The following is a 15,537-nucleotide window of genomic DNA, read 5'->3' on the forward strand; positions in this document are numbered from 1 at the left end:
TTATCCAAGCTGAGTACAGAGGCGCTTGTGAGTCTTCTCCATAAGGGTGTCTCCAGCACAGAAGTTCCCCCAGCGTAGACACAGCTGATCCTCACAGCCAACTGGCCTGGAGGTCAATTCCTCCCAGTGATACCAACAGCAATCAAGACTTAACTACAACAAGGCTGTGCAGACTGTCCACAAAAAGGTGCACCAAAAGTGTCCACCTCAGGTAACTGGGAAGGCTGAGCCACTGGGCCATATAGGACACCTACCACACAAAACTACTCTACCAATACAGGGAAGCAGCAGAAATGCATAGACAAACATCACGAATGAAAGAAATGGAGGAAAGCAAAACAACTGAATATAGAGTTCAAAACCATGCTAATAAGATTTTTCAAGAATTTCCTAGAAAAGGCCTATAAATTTAGACTCTCAAGGATATGAAAAAGGACCAACTAGAAATTAAACATACACTGACTGAAATAAAAAATATTATACAAAGACCTAACAGCAGATTAGAGGACCACAAGAATCAAGTCAAAGATTTGAAATACAAAGAAGTAAAAAACATTCAACTGGAAAAGAAAAAAGAATCCAAAAATTTGAAGATAGTGTAAGGAGCCTCTGGGACAACCTCAAGTGTACCAACACCTGATTTATGGAGGTGCCAAAAGAGAGAGAGCAAGATACTGAAAACTTATTTGTAGAAATAATGACTGAAAACTTCCCCTACCTGGTGAAAGAAATAGACTTACAAGTCCAGGAAGTGCACAGAACCCCAAATAAAAGGAATCCAAAGAGGACTACACCAAGACACATCATAATTAAAATGCCAAGAGCAAAAGACAAAGAGAGAATATTAAAAGCAGCAAGAGAAAAACAGTTACCTACAAGGGAGCACCCATATGACTGTCAGCTGGTTTCTCAACAGAAACTATGCAGGCCAGATGGAAGTGGCAAGAAATATTCAAAGTGCTGAATAGCAAGAACCTACAACCAAGATTACTCTACCCAGCAAAGTTATTCAGAATTGAAGGGCAGATAAAGAGCTTCACAGATAAGAAAAAGCTAAAGGAGTACATCACCATCAAACCAGTATTATATGAAATGATGAAGGGTATTCTTTAAGAAGAGGAAGAAGAAGAAAAAGGTAAAGATTAAAATTATGAACAACAAATACATGTCTATCAACAAGTGAATCTAAAAATCAAGTGAATAAAAATATCTGATGAACAAAATAAACTGGTGAATATAATAGAATCAGGGGCATAGAAATGACTGAAAATTCTCGGGGGGTAAAGGGGTGTGAGGGGTGAGGGAAAAGGCTGGACAAAAATCACACCTATGGATGAGGACAGTGCGGGGAAGGTAAGGGCAGAAGGTGTGGTAGGAACCAGGTAGAGGGGAGCTATGGGGGGTAATAATCTGAACAATAAAGATTTATTAAATTAAGAACAACAGTAATAATCTGAACAATAAAGATTTATTAAATTAAGAAAATATATATATGAAAAAAAGAAATTGTTAAGTTTTTTATAGTTCATTTTGTCTTTGTATTAAGTACTATATTTTAAATTCATATCTGTTTTAAAATACTTTTTTCAAAATTTTAATAAGCTCTTTTGGTTTATACCTCATTACTTTAAAAAAAAAATCCTAGTAATTCTTGACATTGAGCCTGAAAACTGGTCATGGCCCTGACCGGGAATCAAACAGTGATTTCTTGGTTCATGGTTCAATGATCAAACTACTGAGCCACACTGGCCCTTTCAGATCTTTTTAATAAGTTTTAAATATTGTTACATACTAGAGGCCTAGTGCATGAAATTCGTGCACTTGGGGGGAGGGTCCCTCAGCCTGGCCTGTGCCCTCTCGCAATCCCAGGAGCCTTTGGGGGATGTCTCACTGACAGCTTAAGCCTGCTCCTTGCCTAAGCCATCAGTTAGACATCCTTAGTGCTGCTGTGGAAGTGGCAGAGGTTCCTGCCACCACCGCTGTGCTTGCTAGCCGTGATCTGGGCTTCTGGCTGAGGGTTGCTCCCCCTGGGGGAGCTCACTGACCACCAGGGGGCAGCTCCTGTGTTGACCATCTGCCCCCTGGTGGTTAGTGCATGTCATAGTGAATGGTCGTTCTGTTTTATAGGATACTTAATGCACATCTATCTACATACCTTTTCTTTTTACAAAGATGGGTGTATACCATATTTATTCTTCAACTTGTTTTTTGAATTTAACAATATGTAATGTAAATGGTATTGTATATGTAATGATTATTATAGGCTTCACTTTTTATGAGCTCCACAGTATTTTTAGTATTGATGTGTGTATTTAACCATTCTTCTATTAATAGACATTTATATTGTTTTCAGTTTTTTCATATTATAAGCAACATGTCCAAGTATCCTTTCACATTTATAGACCTATTGCTATAGGATGAACTTCTACAAGTGAAATTGCTAAATCAAAGAATATGCATGCATATTTAAACGTTTGATAGATAATGTCAAACTGCTCTCCAAAAAATTTATACTAATTTTATACTTCCACCAACAATGTATGAGAGTTTCTATTTCCTCAAGCCCTTGCTAACACAGGAATTAGTAATTTAAATTTTTTGGCTATTTGATCTATAAAAAATATATCTTGTTGAACTTCTAAATATATTTTTGATTTAGGTTTTATTGTAATGATTTTTACCAGTAGTTTCCATTACCAGTGGTATCCTAGCTCTCTGAATGCTAACTCCATCAACTAACTGCAATGGGTGCTGGGAAAGAACGGATTTTTTTTTTTTTTTTTTTTTTTGCCAGAGAACCTGTATTCAAGATGTATTGTACTTTATAGTACAATTTCATCTCTGCTGGGTTCTGAGGACAGTTAATAGCATCTGTTGAGTTTAATACCATGACCACCTCTAGTTTATCATGTCAGCATGCTGGTTTAGAAATGTAAATGTTAAAGATGAATTCATAATAGTTCTAGAAGAAAATATAGATGACAACATGATCTTTGAGAGAAAACTTTTCCAAATATGTCACCAAAAGTAGAAATCATATAGGAAATGGATAAATATGACTACCTACAGATTAAAAAGAAAAACACCCTAAATGATACAAAAGGCAAAAGAAAACAATTTATTAAAACAATAATAGTAGTTATTTTTCAGTGTTGAAAGTATATGGATTGATTTTCTGTGCTTTCTAGTGGGCATTTATACTTTTTGAATCTGAAAAAATTAAAAAGATTAGAAAGAAGAGCTAGAGAAAATACTTGAACAATACTTAGAATGGAGGCTGCCATGATATATGCTAATTTTAGATTTTTCACATTGGTAACACTTTTTGAGTCATGTAATGAAAATGTATAAGATGAATATTTATTTTGATATTGCCATCTGATTTTATAATTCATTTATAATTCATTTTGGCCTAGTTCAGGAGGGTGTAACAACCTGACTTTTTAAGTTTCAAAGAAGAAAAACCCTCTCTTTAGCCCTTATCCTAGCTCTTTGAATGCTAACTTCAAAATAATTTCTTAGCCAAGACCTTAGAAGTATGATGAGAAAGAAAGCCAGATGTTGCAGTGTTGCATAAGATATTCCAGAAATGCCATAGGAGTATATACACAGTCCATTCACGTTACAATTGCTGCTTCCCTAGTCATTCCAAAATGGGTTTTATGTAAAAACTAGAGGCCCAGTGCATGAAATTTGTGAACTTGGGGAGGGTCCCTCAGCCTGGCCTGTGCTCTCTTGCAGTTCGGGAGCCCTGCAGACACTGCTGGCCAGGTAGCCAGGGCGTCCCTCTGTGGGGTGATTGTGGGGTGATGGCGGGCCCCTTACCCCCCCACTAATCGCATTATACCCGCGTTGACTAGCCTGGCACCAGTGTGTGTCATAGCATGGTCATCCAGAAGGTCATCCAGACAGTCGTTCTGCTGTTCAGTCATTTGGTCAATTTGCATGTTACACTTTTATTATTTAGCTTAACAGATAATAATATTTGAGCATATGTATAATTGCATGAAGAATGGTAGTGATGATGGGAGATGGGACTATTTTTCTTGATGTAAGCTTGTTTTCTCTAGGAAGGGAAAAACTTGTTTATTTTTAAATGGTTGCATTCATTTTCATTATCTCTAACAATTCATTTATCATTCTGAGATGCTGATTATGTTTTTTTTCTTAGCTGGAAGCCAACATGTGATGTTTTTCATAAATACGAAGACTATATGAAGGACCGATTCGCTATTTATCAAGAAACACTTGAAAAAGACAAGTACAATATATAAATGCTTTTATTTTGTTAAACCTTGTCTGAGGGTATTTTGTCCATTGATTTTTAGAGTGGGTGGAAGGGAGGGACAAGGAAAGGGGAAGGTCCAAAAAGAGAGAGGGAAAAAAAAACAACAACATTGATGTGAGAGAGACACATTGATTGGTTGCCTCCCACACATGCCCTGACTGTGGTAGGGGTCAAAACTGCACCCAAGTATGTGCCCATGATTAGGAATAGAAACTGAGATCCTTTGGTAAGCAGGCTGATGTTCTAACCACTGACCTATACCAGCTAGAGCGAGTACTTATGTTTAAGCTTATCATTCCTGTAAGTATTAATAGGGTATGCTTTGTAAGAATGTAGAAATTTTGTACAGTGGGGGGTAGATTTTTGTTTTGTTTTATTTAACTTTATTTTCATTGTTTATACTATTCTAGATGTCTCCATTTTCCCCATCTTTGCCCACCTTCACCTAGTCCTCACTCCTTCCCTCTGGCCAAGTAAAGCCTTGTTTTTGACTTTTGTGGTGCTACTAAAGGCCTACCTATTTGTTATATAGCTCTATCAAACCCTGGATTTATTTACATATGTCCTTAAACAGAAACTATCAATAGCAATTACTATAGCAGAGTGCTTCAATTAACAGTGCTTCAGTTATGACTGAATTGTTACAAGCAAACATCTGTGAGAATAGTTAACTGTAGATTTAGCTTATGAAAAATTTGGAATACAAGTTTTACCCGCAACCCAAAAATAGAGCATTCTTCTGAAATCCGTCATAAGCTGAAATGGTGTCAAGTGAAGAAGCAGTTACCATCAATTTATATGGAAACATTTTTTAGTGCTTCTGGACCTAAAAATAATCTATTAAATCATACCAAATAACACATAAAACCAAATAACATTAACATTATAGTAAAAGCAGGAATGCACAAAGTAAATTGAGATAAAGCACAGCTGCTCACAGATACAGTTCAAGGTTATGGTGGCTTAATAATGAGATGCTGATAAGATAGTAATGACTCTTCTTGAATCATGACTTAGCTATGCTGGGCTCTGTCAGAGTTCCTATACAGAGTATGTTAGAAAAGTGGGCAGGAATATGTAATATGAACAGGATAGATGTGGTATGCTAATCTAATCAGAAACTGGTGTCTCAGACTCAGTTTCCTTACAGGTAATTTCCCTCCTCCCTGGACCATTTCCCTAAATTACAACTTAATTAGCAAATATGCATTTAGAAGAATAGGAGCTTGTTTGGGCTCAACTGCTTTATCTGCTTAAAGGGAACAGAATTTAGTAATATTAAGAAATTAAAACATTCTCAAGATTCAGATCTGCTAGTACAAGGTTATTAGCTCTACTTTTTTTCTTACTATACAAGCAGTTTATGTTTTTACAGTTATCTTACAGATAACCATTATAGTATCTACACTAATAAAACAGAAACATGCAAATTGACCATTTCTCCACTATGCCCACCAGCCAATCAGGAGCGAGTATGCAAATTAACCCAACAAAGATGGCTGCAGCCACAGAGCTGGAGTGAGTAGGAGGCTTGGTTTCCCCCAGCAAAGGAGGAAGCCAAACTTCCAGACTGCCCTGGCCTCTGCTTAAGAAGGGGCGGGGGGGGGGGGGGGAGGAGGAGGGGCTGGGAGCCTTGGTTGCTGGGGGGCATGGCCAGCCTGAAAACAGCCATCAGCCCCTCACCCAGGCTGGCCAGGCACCCCAGAAGGAACCCTCACCTCATGGGGGCATGGTCGGCCTGCAAACCACCATAACCCCCTTGCCCAGGCTGCTCCATGCCCCAAGGAACCCCCCACCCTGATCTGGGACACCCTTCAGGGCAAACCAGCCACCGCCCACCCATGAACCAGGTCTCTATCTATACTAATAAAAGGGTAGTATGCTAATTAGACTGGGAGACCTTCTGGATATTCTTTTGGACAAAGCCATGGTGACGGGGCCAATGTAGAGGTGGTTAGAGATGAAGAGGGGAGGGCAGTTGTGGGTGATCAGGCCAGGATGGGATGGCAGTTGAGGGTGATCAGCTAGTGGGGTGGGGGCATTGGGAGTGACACGGCCAGCAGGGAGGACAGTTGGGGGTGAGCAGACCAGCAGGGGGGCTAGTTAGGGGCAAGCAGGCCATCAGTGGGGGTCTGGTGGGGGTGAGCAGGGCAGCAGGGGGGCGGGCAGTTTGGAATTAGCAGGCCAGCAGGGGAGCAGTTGGGGGCAAGCAGGCCAGTGGGGAGAGGAGGTGGGGGTGAGCAGGCCAGCAGGGAGGGCAGTTGGGGGTGAGTATGCCAGCAGGGGGGACAGTTGGTGATCAGGCTGGCGGGGGGTGGGGGGGAGGCAGTTGGGGGCGAGCAGGCCAGCATGTAGAGTGGTTAGGGTCAATCAGGCAGGCAGAGAGGTGAGCAGTTAGGAGCAGCAGTCCAAAATTGTGAGAGGGATGTCTGACTGCCAGTTTAGGCTCAGTCCCTGTAAACTAGCAGTAGGACATCCTTTGAGGGGTACCAGATTGGAGAGGGTGCAGGCCAGACTGATAGATACCCCTCACCCCTGTGCACGAATTTTATTCACCATGCAAGAATTTCCTGCATTGGTTTTTAAATAATTTCCCCATATAGTATGGCTTAATTTATAAAATTTACTAAATTTTGAGCAACATGAAGATTATATATTTTTAGAATATTTTCTATGAGTATTAATTCTTGAAGCTAAGTATTTTATAAGAATTGGGTAGAAAGAGGATAAATATTTTAGGCTTTGTGGGCTACACAGTCTATGTTGTAACTACTGAACTCTGCTGTTGGGTACAAGAGCAACTTGAGACATTATAGAAATAAATGACTATTTCAGTAAAACTTGGTTGATGGAAATTAACAGTTTGAATTTTATATAACTATTTTTTACTTTTTTTGTTTTGTTAATGGATATTTTTTCATTAATATTTAGAGAGAGTGAAAGGGATGGGGAGAGACACACAGAGAGAAACATTGATGTGAGAGAGACACATCGATTGGTTGCCTCCTACATGAGCCCCAATCAGGATGGGGATTGAGCCTGCAACTGAGGTACCTGCCCTTGTGGGACCCTTCAGTCCATGGGTCGATGCTCTATCCACTGAGCCAAACAGGCTAGGGTTGAAGTTCATATAACTTTAATGTGTCATGAAATGTATATTATTATACTTTTTATTTTTCCAGTCATTTAAAAATGTTTAAAAAAAAAACCCAAAACATTTTTAGCTAATAGGCCATACAAAATCAGGTGGCAGATTAGATTTGCCCCATAGGTCATAGTCACTGACCCCCTACTGTAGAGCAAGCAAATGTCAAATAAGAAGGAAGAGTGAATGTCATCTTGCAAGAATTAACTGTCTCACTCAAGACTTGTACCTAAATAGATGACTACCTACCTCTACCTGTGTTGGAATGGAGTTCCAATCAGTGCTGACATTTTCTTTCTAGAATAGTTTTTTAAAATATATTTTTATTGATTTTTTACAGAGAGGAAGGGAGAGGGATAGAGAGTTAGAAACATTGATGAGTGAGAAACATGGATCAGCTGCCTCCTGCACACCCTTTACTGGGGATGTGCTCACAACCAAGGTACATGCCCTTGACTGGTTTCAAACCTGGGACCCTTGAGTCCACAGGCCAACACTCTATCCACTGAGCCAAACTGATTAGGGTTCTAAAATAGTTTTGAAGTATACCAAAATGATTATGAAACCAGAACATGTGAAACCATGTTCTAACACATAGAACATGACTATGTAATAATTTTGGCTTAGATAGTTGAAGAAGATTTAAAAGTTGTAGTTACAGAAGTAGCTGAACTGGGGAGAATAGAGACTCGTAACTCAGGAGGAATAGAAATTCAAGAAGTGATCAAAAGAACCAGGTTGTACACTGCCCAGTGTAGCTCGGTTGGTTGGATGTCATCTCATGCACCAAAAGGTTGACAGTGTGGTTCCTTGTCAGGGCACATCCCTGGGTTTTAGGCTCAATCTCTGGTGGGGTGGGGGAGGAATGCAGAAAGCAGCCCATTGATGTTTCACTCTCACATCAACATTTCTCCCTCCCTCTCCTTTCCTCTCTCTCTAAAAGAGCTAATAAAAATATATTTAAAAAAAGAACCAGATTCTGTAATGTCAATTGGAAAGAGCTAAAGAGATATGGAGTTTGACAAATTAACTCATCGGTGACCTTGGGAAGGTAGTTTCATCAGAATGGTGAGAATGAAAATTAAGTAGAAGTGTATTAAGAAGTGAATAACTCAGGTAGTGAAGAAAAATTGGAAAATGTGATGGAGTTAAGGAAAATCTGAAAGACAAATGGTATTTAGGGAAGCAGGGATAAGTAGATATTTGACTTGCCTTTTATGCTTAATTTAGTAGACTTTAACAAATGATAGACAGTTGTAAAATATACTCTGTAATAATGACATCATTTTAAAAAATTTTAACAGAAAAATGTACCATGGTTATGTATGTCAATATAAAGATGTTTTGAAGCAATACCAACTAAAATACTCAGAAGCACCCCTTTCACATGAATATTATGAGAAGAAAAGAGAACATGAAGAAATTAAAAACAGAGTGTTGGCATGTACTGAACAACTAAAAATGAATGAAACTATTTTTATGGAATTTCTAGGTATTAATATTTTTATTATATATTGTTTTAATAGTGGCATCTTCATAATTAAAGTAATAACTCAATCTAAAATACAACTTTGTTTTTCAGTGCCTGCTCCCTTCCCATCACTTACTAAATGGACATTGCATATGTATCCACAATACTTATATTAATATAATATTTCTACTTAGAATTTTTATTAGATAAGTATTATTTCTGTATTTTAATTGTTATTGTGTTTCTTTGGTGAGAATCACATGGGTTTATTTTATGTTTAATTAAAAAATTTTAGAATTTTAAAGTTCATCTGGGATTAGTTTTCATATATGTGCATGTCATTAGAAGAGGCAATTTTAATGAGAATGAAGTGCAATATGTATCTGGCTTTAAGTGGTATGTCTTAGCAACCAAACCAATGAAAAAGTCATCTTGCTCTGTCTTACCAAAGGAAGAATTCCAATTACATCAGTTGATTCTAACTTGTTAGGATGGAAAGCGGTAAGGAGGTGGAGTCACAATCATTCAATCACTTATAGAAATTCATTAGGTATCTGCCTGTGTCAGGCAGTATCAAGAAGATACAGAGCTTTCTTGCAAGGAGCTTTTGGTAGTGAGGGAGATGTGTAGGCAAATATTCTGATACAGTGGCATTGTATTAGATGCTTAAGTAATTCTTAATTGGTCTAAATCTCATTTGTTTGTCAAGATCTTGCCTGGTGATGAACTTGGAACTTTAATCCTCTTCCAACCTCCACAATCCTTTATATGTTTCCCTATCAGATTATAACTCCACTGTTTGTACTAAGTCTACTTTATCCCTGTACTCTACCTTTCGTCATTCTGCTTCATCCTCAATTACCCTTTTATTCCTTTGCTGCTTGCTCTCTCCATGTTTGGGTTTTAGCTTTTTCTGTTTTTGGTTGTTCATCTGCTGCCCATTTAAGTTTTAACTTCTCAATGGGAAAGGGCAGAGGTTGGTAGATGCAGAAGGTTCAGCGGGTTTTAGGGAGTTGGATGTAGGAGGGATGAGATGTATGAATGCATGGCAAACAAGAAGAGATGTTACAGGTAGGGAGATGATTTAAATGTCTACATCTTAAAATTTAAATTGATACTGTTGATAATGGTATTGCATTATAAATAATGTTCATCCGAAATTTTTTGTTCATACAAGTCATATTTTAAGGCAGAATAGAAAAGGCCTGACAGATTTTCTCTGGAGTTTTTACTGTCCTATTTATTTTTAAATTCTCCTAAATGAATTATAGAGTAACTTAGGAAATTGTAGTAGATAATAACCATGCAGAATGCCTAGGAACAGCTGAAATTGGTTATAAATTTAGTTCAAGCAGAAAATCCAGATAGAAGTTCTAGTTATCTTCTGAGTTCTACAGGGTACACTGATGAACCTTACAGAGCAAGAAAAAGGTGTATTTTTAATGTTGACTTTGGGAAAAAAAAGTAATGCAGAAACACCGGAAGTTAGATTTGAGCCTGAATTGGTTGTATATTATTAGTCATGCCAAATGACATGATGAACTTGGGTTAAAAAAAACAAAAGCACAAAAGCACACTGTAAAAATACTTAACTGAAAGAAAAAAAATCTTAAGTATTTTGGATGAAATGTGTTTTGTTCTTGTTAATCCTTACCAGAGAATGATTTTGAGAGAGTGGAAGGGAGCGGGCAGGGGGGTGGGGGAGAAACACAGAGAGAGAGACACATCGATTTGGTTGCCTCTCACACATACACTAACTGACCAGGGCTGAGGATCAAGCCTGCAATCAAGGTAGATGCTCTTGACTGGAACATGGACCCTTCAGTCTGCAGGCCAATGCTCTGTCTACTGAGCCATACTGGTTAGGGCTAAAATGTTATTTTTAAGCTCAATATATAACATAGATAAACAATAAATTTTCTTTGTCAGTTTGACAGATGTTTATATTCTTTTTTCATGTACTGTTAGTAATATTAATTATTGTTTATTGTGGAATATAAGTATATATGAATGTTATATGATATTATTTCTGATGTAAAATCTGTTTGCATAACATAGTTCCTTAACATATTAAGTGTTAATTTGAGATGTAGAACACAAGATATTCTTAGACATGCCAACAATTTTTCCAAAATTTCATGTGAATTGAAGAAAGAAGTCGATGAAGTGGAAATAGAAATTAAATATTTAAACCAGGTATATATTATATATATAAATGTATAAGTGTAATGGTACATTACTTTAAAGTCTTAGAAGAGCTATTTCTAAAGAGCCTAAATATGGACCAGGGCATATGATAATTTATTTGCCTCAGATTCCTTTGGAGTAAAAATATAGGTATTGAGTATATCCAACTCTTGATTTTGGGGACTAACTCTTGATTTGGTTTAACTTTCTTTGGGGCTGAGGAAGAAAATGATGAAAAAATATCATCTAGCTTAATAATGAAAATTTAAAGGCATTAAAAGAGAACAAGACAATAAATGGTTTAAAGAACTTAATTTTGAAAATGTATAACTATTAATATATTCTTTATAGAGCTAGGCTAGAGCTAGTTTAACCTTTAAGATTGATGGTACATGATAGTTTCTTGAGTACATTTTTAAAGTTGATTTTAGAAAGAGGAAGGGGGAGAGAGAGAAAGAGAGAAGCCTTGATTAGTTGCCTCATATTCACACCCTGACTGGGGGACCTAACCCGAAACCTGGGTATGGGTCCTGACAGGAATCCAACCTGCCATCTTGCAGTGCATGGGACAATGTTCCTACCAACTGAGCCTACCAGTCGGGGCTTTTGAATATATTTTTAGTGCCATTTATTGAAATGTGGCTTTCGTTGACAAGTATGTAAAAAAAAAAAAAAAAAATCAAAGTCTAAAATTTTCCAAATTTTGAGAAAAATTTAATAGCTAATTTTCTAAAAGTTGTGTTATATGGTATGTTAATCATTCATAGGTATGAGGTTCAAGATAAGTAATATCATTTGACTTCCTTTAAAGTTTATGGAAATTATGTCTCTAAGTAGGGAATCTGTCTACTTTGCTTCTAACTGTCCTTTTTTTAAAAAGTGTAAATGTCAATAAATAAATAAAAAATAAAATTTTAAAAGGTGTAAGTTCAATGAAATCTAGGTTTGCTAATGGAGTTGTAAGGAAAAATTAAAGGGTTAGGATTTATTATTAATTTTACCTTGCTTTGGCAACTTTCACTAAACAATAGCTAATATACTCCACAATATAAATTTTGTGGTAATATAGAAAAAATCATATTTATTAGTTAAGGTAAAACATGTTCCTTAATACTTTGCAGGTAATTATTTTGTTTTGCTTTATCATTTCTATTTTTAGCAGATTACAAGATTTTATGAAACTAAGAAATTGGAAGAGAACAATAAAAATATAGAAAAAAGAAAGGAATTGAAAGAAAGGTATAGGTAAACTTTAAAATGGTATTTTATGTGAACAAGTATTCTGCATCTAACAATTTTATTCTATATTTTATACCAAACCACTAATATTTATACAGATCCTATATTCATATTTTGTGCATGCTATTTTCTATTAATTTCTTATGAAAATATTAATTTTACCTTTAAATATTATGGACTGATTTTCAAATTTGCTTGTTATTTAGTACAGCCAAGAATAATTTGTAAAGAGAAATGGGATAGCAGCAGCATATTCACTGTTCTTTAACCTGTCAGTTGTATATTTCATCCAGTTTTCCATGATGACTCAGCAGTGGGAAAAATAGTAGGAGCAGCAACGTACTTACCTTTTTATCATCCTGTCACCAGCTTGAACAGCTCTTCCTTTGCCAGAGAGAGTGAAGATTAGCCAAAATGCTACTGAGTTGTGGCATCATATGTTTCCTTGACATTCATCCTAATGGTGATAAAATAGACATCAGTGCTGGAGGCGTTTAAAAAAAGATTGATTTTGTCTGTTATTGTGTGATGAAAAAACATATGTATTACTATTGCTATGTCTGATAAACTTTCTATTTTTCTCATTTGCTTATTTAAGGTAAAGCATGTATTACTTGATAATAACTATCAAAATCTGTATTATATAAAATGACTACTAGTTTCTAAGTTCCTCTCGATATAGAGAATTTTGATATTAAAGATTTATCAATAGCCTGGCCAGCGTGGCTCAGTAGTTGAGTGTCAACCTATGAACTAGGAGGTCACAGTTCAATTCCTAGTCAGGGCACATGCCTGAGTTTCAGGCTTGATCCCCAGTGTGATATATATATATATATATATATATATATATATATATATATATATATATATATATATATATATCTCAAATTTTAGACTTTGATTTTTTCATTCTTCTTAAGTTTCCTATGTCTCCATTGCTTTTATACTAATTTTCAACATACTCCTCTCCCAAATTAATCTTCCTGATCCCACTTTCTTAGATCTTTTTTCTTGATCCCCCCTCTCCCATGTATTACATTCATAGTAATGTGTCTTTAATTTTGTAACCAAATTGATTAGAAAAATATAGTAAATGTACAGAATCTCTCTTTATTGACAAAATTTTAAAAATATATTTTTATTGATTTCATAGATGAAGAGAGAGGGAGAGAGAGAAACATCAATGATGAGAGAAAATCATTGATCAGCTGCCTTCTGCATGCCCCACACTGGGGATCAAGCCTGAAACTTAGGCATGTGCCCTGAGCAGGAATTGAACTGTGACCTCCTAGTTCATAGGTTGACACTCAACTACTGAGCCACGCTGGCCAGGCTATTGATAAATCTTTAATATCAAAATTCTCTATATCGAGAGGAACTTAAAAACTAGTCATTTTATATAATATAGATTTTGATAGTTATTATCAAGTAATATTATTTTAATTATTTAATCATCAATATTAAAAAAATATACTTAGAAAATATTCAGTGAAATTGCTCTTCCAGTAAAAAACTTAAAATACTTATGATCATAATGTTGCTTTAATGGTTTCTGTATTCATGCTAGTTGATTATTTCTAAATCTTTTTAAAGTTTGAAGTATTTCAAAATCTAAAGCATGCTACTTATAAATATTACTAGAGGCTTGGTGCATAAATTTGTGCACCAGTGGGGTCTCTTGACCTAGTTTGCAGAATCGGGCCAAAACCAGCTCTTGGACATCTCCTGAGGGGTCCCAGATTGCCAGAGGGTGCAGGCCAGACTGAGGAACCCCACTGATGCACAATCGGGGCTGGGGAGGGATGCAGGAGGTTGGCCAGCTGTGAGGGACTGCGGGGAGGGCTCCAGGGTGTGTCCGGCCCATCTCCCTGAGTCCTGATTGGCCAGACCCCAGCAGCAAGCTAACCTACTGGTCAGAGCTTCTGCCCCCTGGTGGTCAGTGCACATCATAGTGAGCAGTTGAGCATCCTTAGCATATCATTAGCATATTATACTTTGCTTAGTTGAACTGCCACTGGATGACCAGATACTTAGCATATTAGGCTTTTATTATATAGGACATTTTAGTTTAAAATATTTTTGACACATTTAGAGTTAAAATTATTGTGTTTTAAAAAATGAGAATGTGATATAATGAGAAGAGCACTGGACCTAATCAGGAAATGTGTGTTTTAGTTGTGACACTAATAAGTAATTTAATAATATTGGGTAGATCTGTTAAGTTCTCTGGAACTCAGTTTTATCTGTGAAATAAGGAGTTTTAACTTATCTCTTCTGGCTTTAACATATGCTAATTTTTATTGAATTTATTGAGGTGACATTGGTTAATAAATTAGGCTTCAGGTGTACAATTCATACAATATACATAATCTGTATATTGTATTATGTGTTTATCACCCAAAGTCAAGTCTCCTTCTGTCAATATATGTTAATTTCTTACTTCACAAATACTTAATGTGATTTACTTTTCCCTTTAGAATTTTTGAAAAAGATGAACATGTATTTATATTGAATAAAACTTCACAGAAAAGTCAATTATTTCTTCCAAATGAATCTCAGAAATTAGTCAGACCAATAAATATTCTATCTTCAGAACCAAGAGTTATAGGTACAGTATCTGTTTATTTTCAAATACTTAGTTTTCTTTGCAAACACCTAAAAGAAGAAATCGAAAGAAGCAATTTTAGTTATCATTTGATATAACCAAGAACAAACTGTTAGAAACCTATCAACTCAGGAAAGTACCACTTTGATTTTTTCTGAGAGCAAATAAGACATGCCTTTTGTACTTAGCTTTTTTTCTTGAAAAGAGAAATCATTCATACTACATTTTTTTAAAAAGTGTTCGGATTTGGTTGCACAGGTATCAGAGGAAGGTGGATAATTATATATTTTTTATTTGAGAAGTTGTCTTATTAGTAAGTGGGTAGCTGACTTGTGTTAATGATATTTGTGACTTAGTCACAGAGATATTTGAATCATGATTCATTCGTAGATCTATAATTATATTAGGTAAGTACATTGGCTTTTATTGCCTCCTGGTCACTAATATTACCGCTCTGTCTTTGGTTCCCCATTATAAAGATGTAGTTTTGCCAGCTGGTTTTCATTTTACAGTCATGGTTATTGTAATAGCTATTATATAGTGAGGAATTAAGATTTGTATAATAATTTCATAATTCTATATTTTAATTTAAATTAAGTATT

The 15,537-nt window shown here is 36.1% G+C and overlaps 1 protein-coding gene across 2 annotated transcripts in view; it reads left to right on the plus strand.

The window, feature by feature from the left end:
• LOC311622252 (protein SIX6OS1) overlaps positions 1–15,537 on the plus strand; it is a gene marked incomplete at both ends in the record, with an annotated part of 42,737 nt that overhangs the window by 5,581 nt on the left and 21,619 nt on the right. The window contains 6 exons of one of the 2 annotated variants that reach the window (XM_084883184.1): positions 4,172–4,261; positions 8,738–8,925; positions 9,016–9,058; positions 10,980–11,100; positions 12,251–12,336; positions 14,808–14,938. In XM_084883184.1, the coding sequence (XP_084739310.1) occupies positions 4,172–4,261; positions 8,738–8,925; positions 9,016–9,058; positions 10,980–11,100; positions 12,251–12,336; positions 14,808–14,938 (659 nt within the window). The remainder of the gene's footprint in view (positions 1–4,171; positions 4,262–8,737; positions 8,926–9,015; positions 9,059–10,979; positions 11,101–12,250; positions 12,337–14,807; positions 14,939–15,537) is intronic. The other variant, XM_084883183.1, reaches the window with a different exon arrangement.

The sequence above is a fragment of the Pipistrellus hanaki genome, assembly GCF_964339955.1.
Source record: "Pipistrellus hanaki genome assembly, chromosome: 1".
NCBI classification, from domain to species: domain Eukaryota; kingdom Metazoa; phylum Chordata; class Mammalia; order Chiroptera; family Vespertilionidae; genus Pipistrellus; species Pipistrellus hanaki.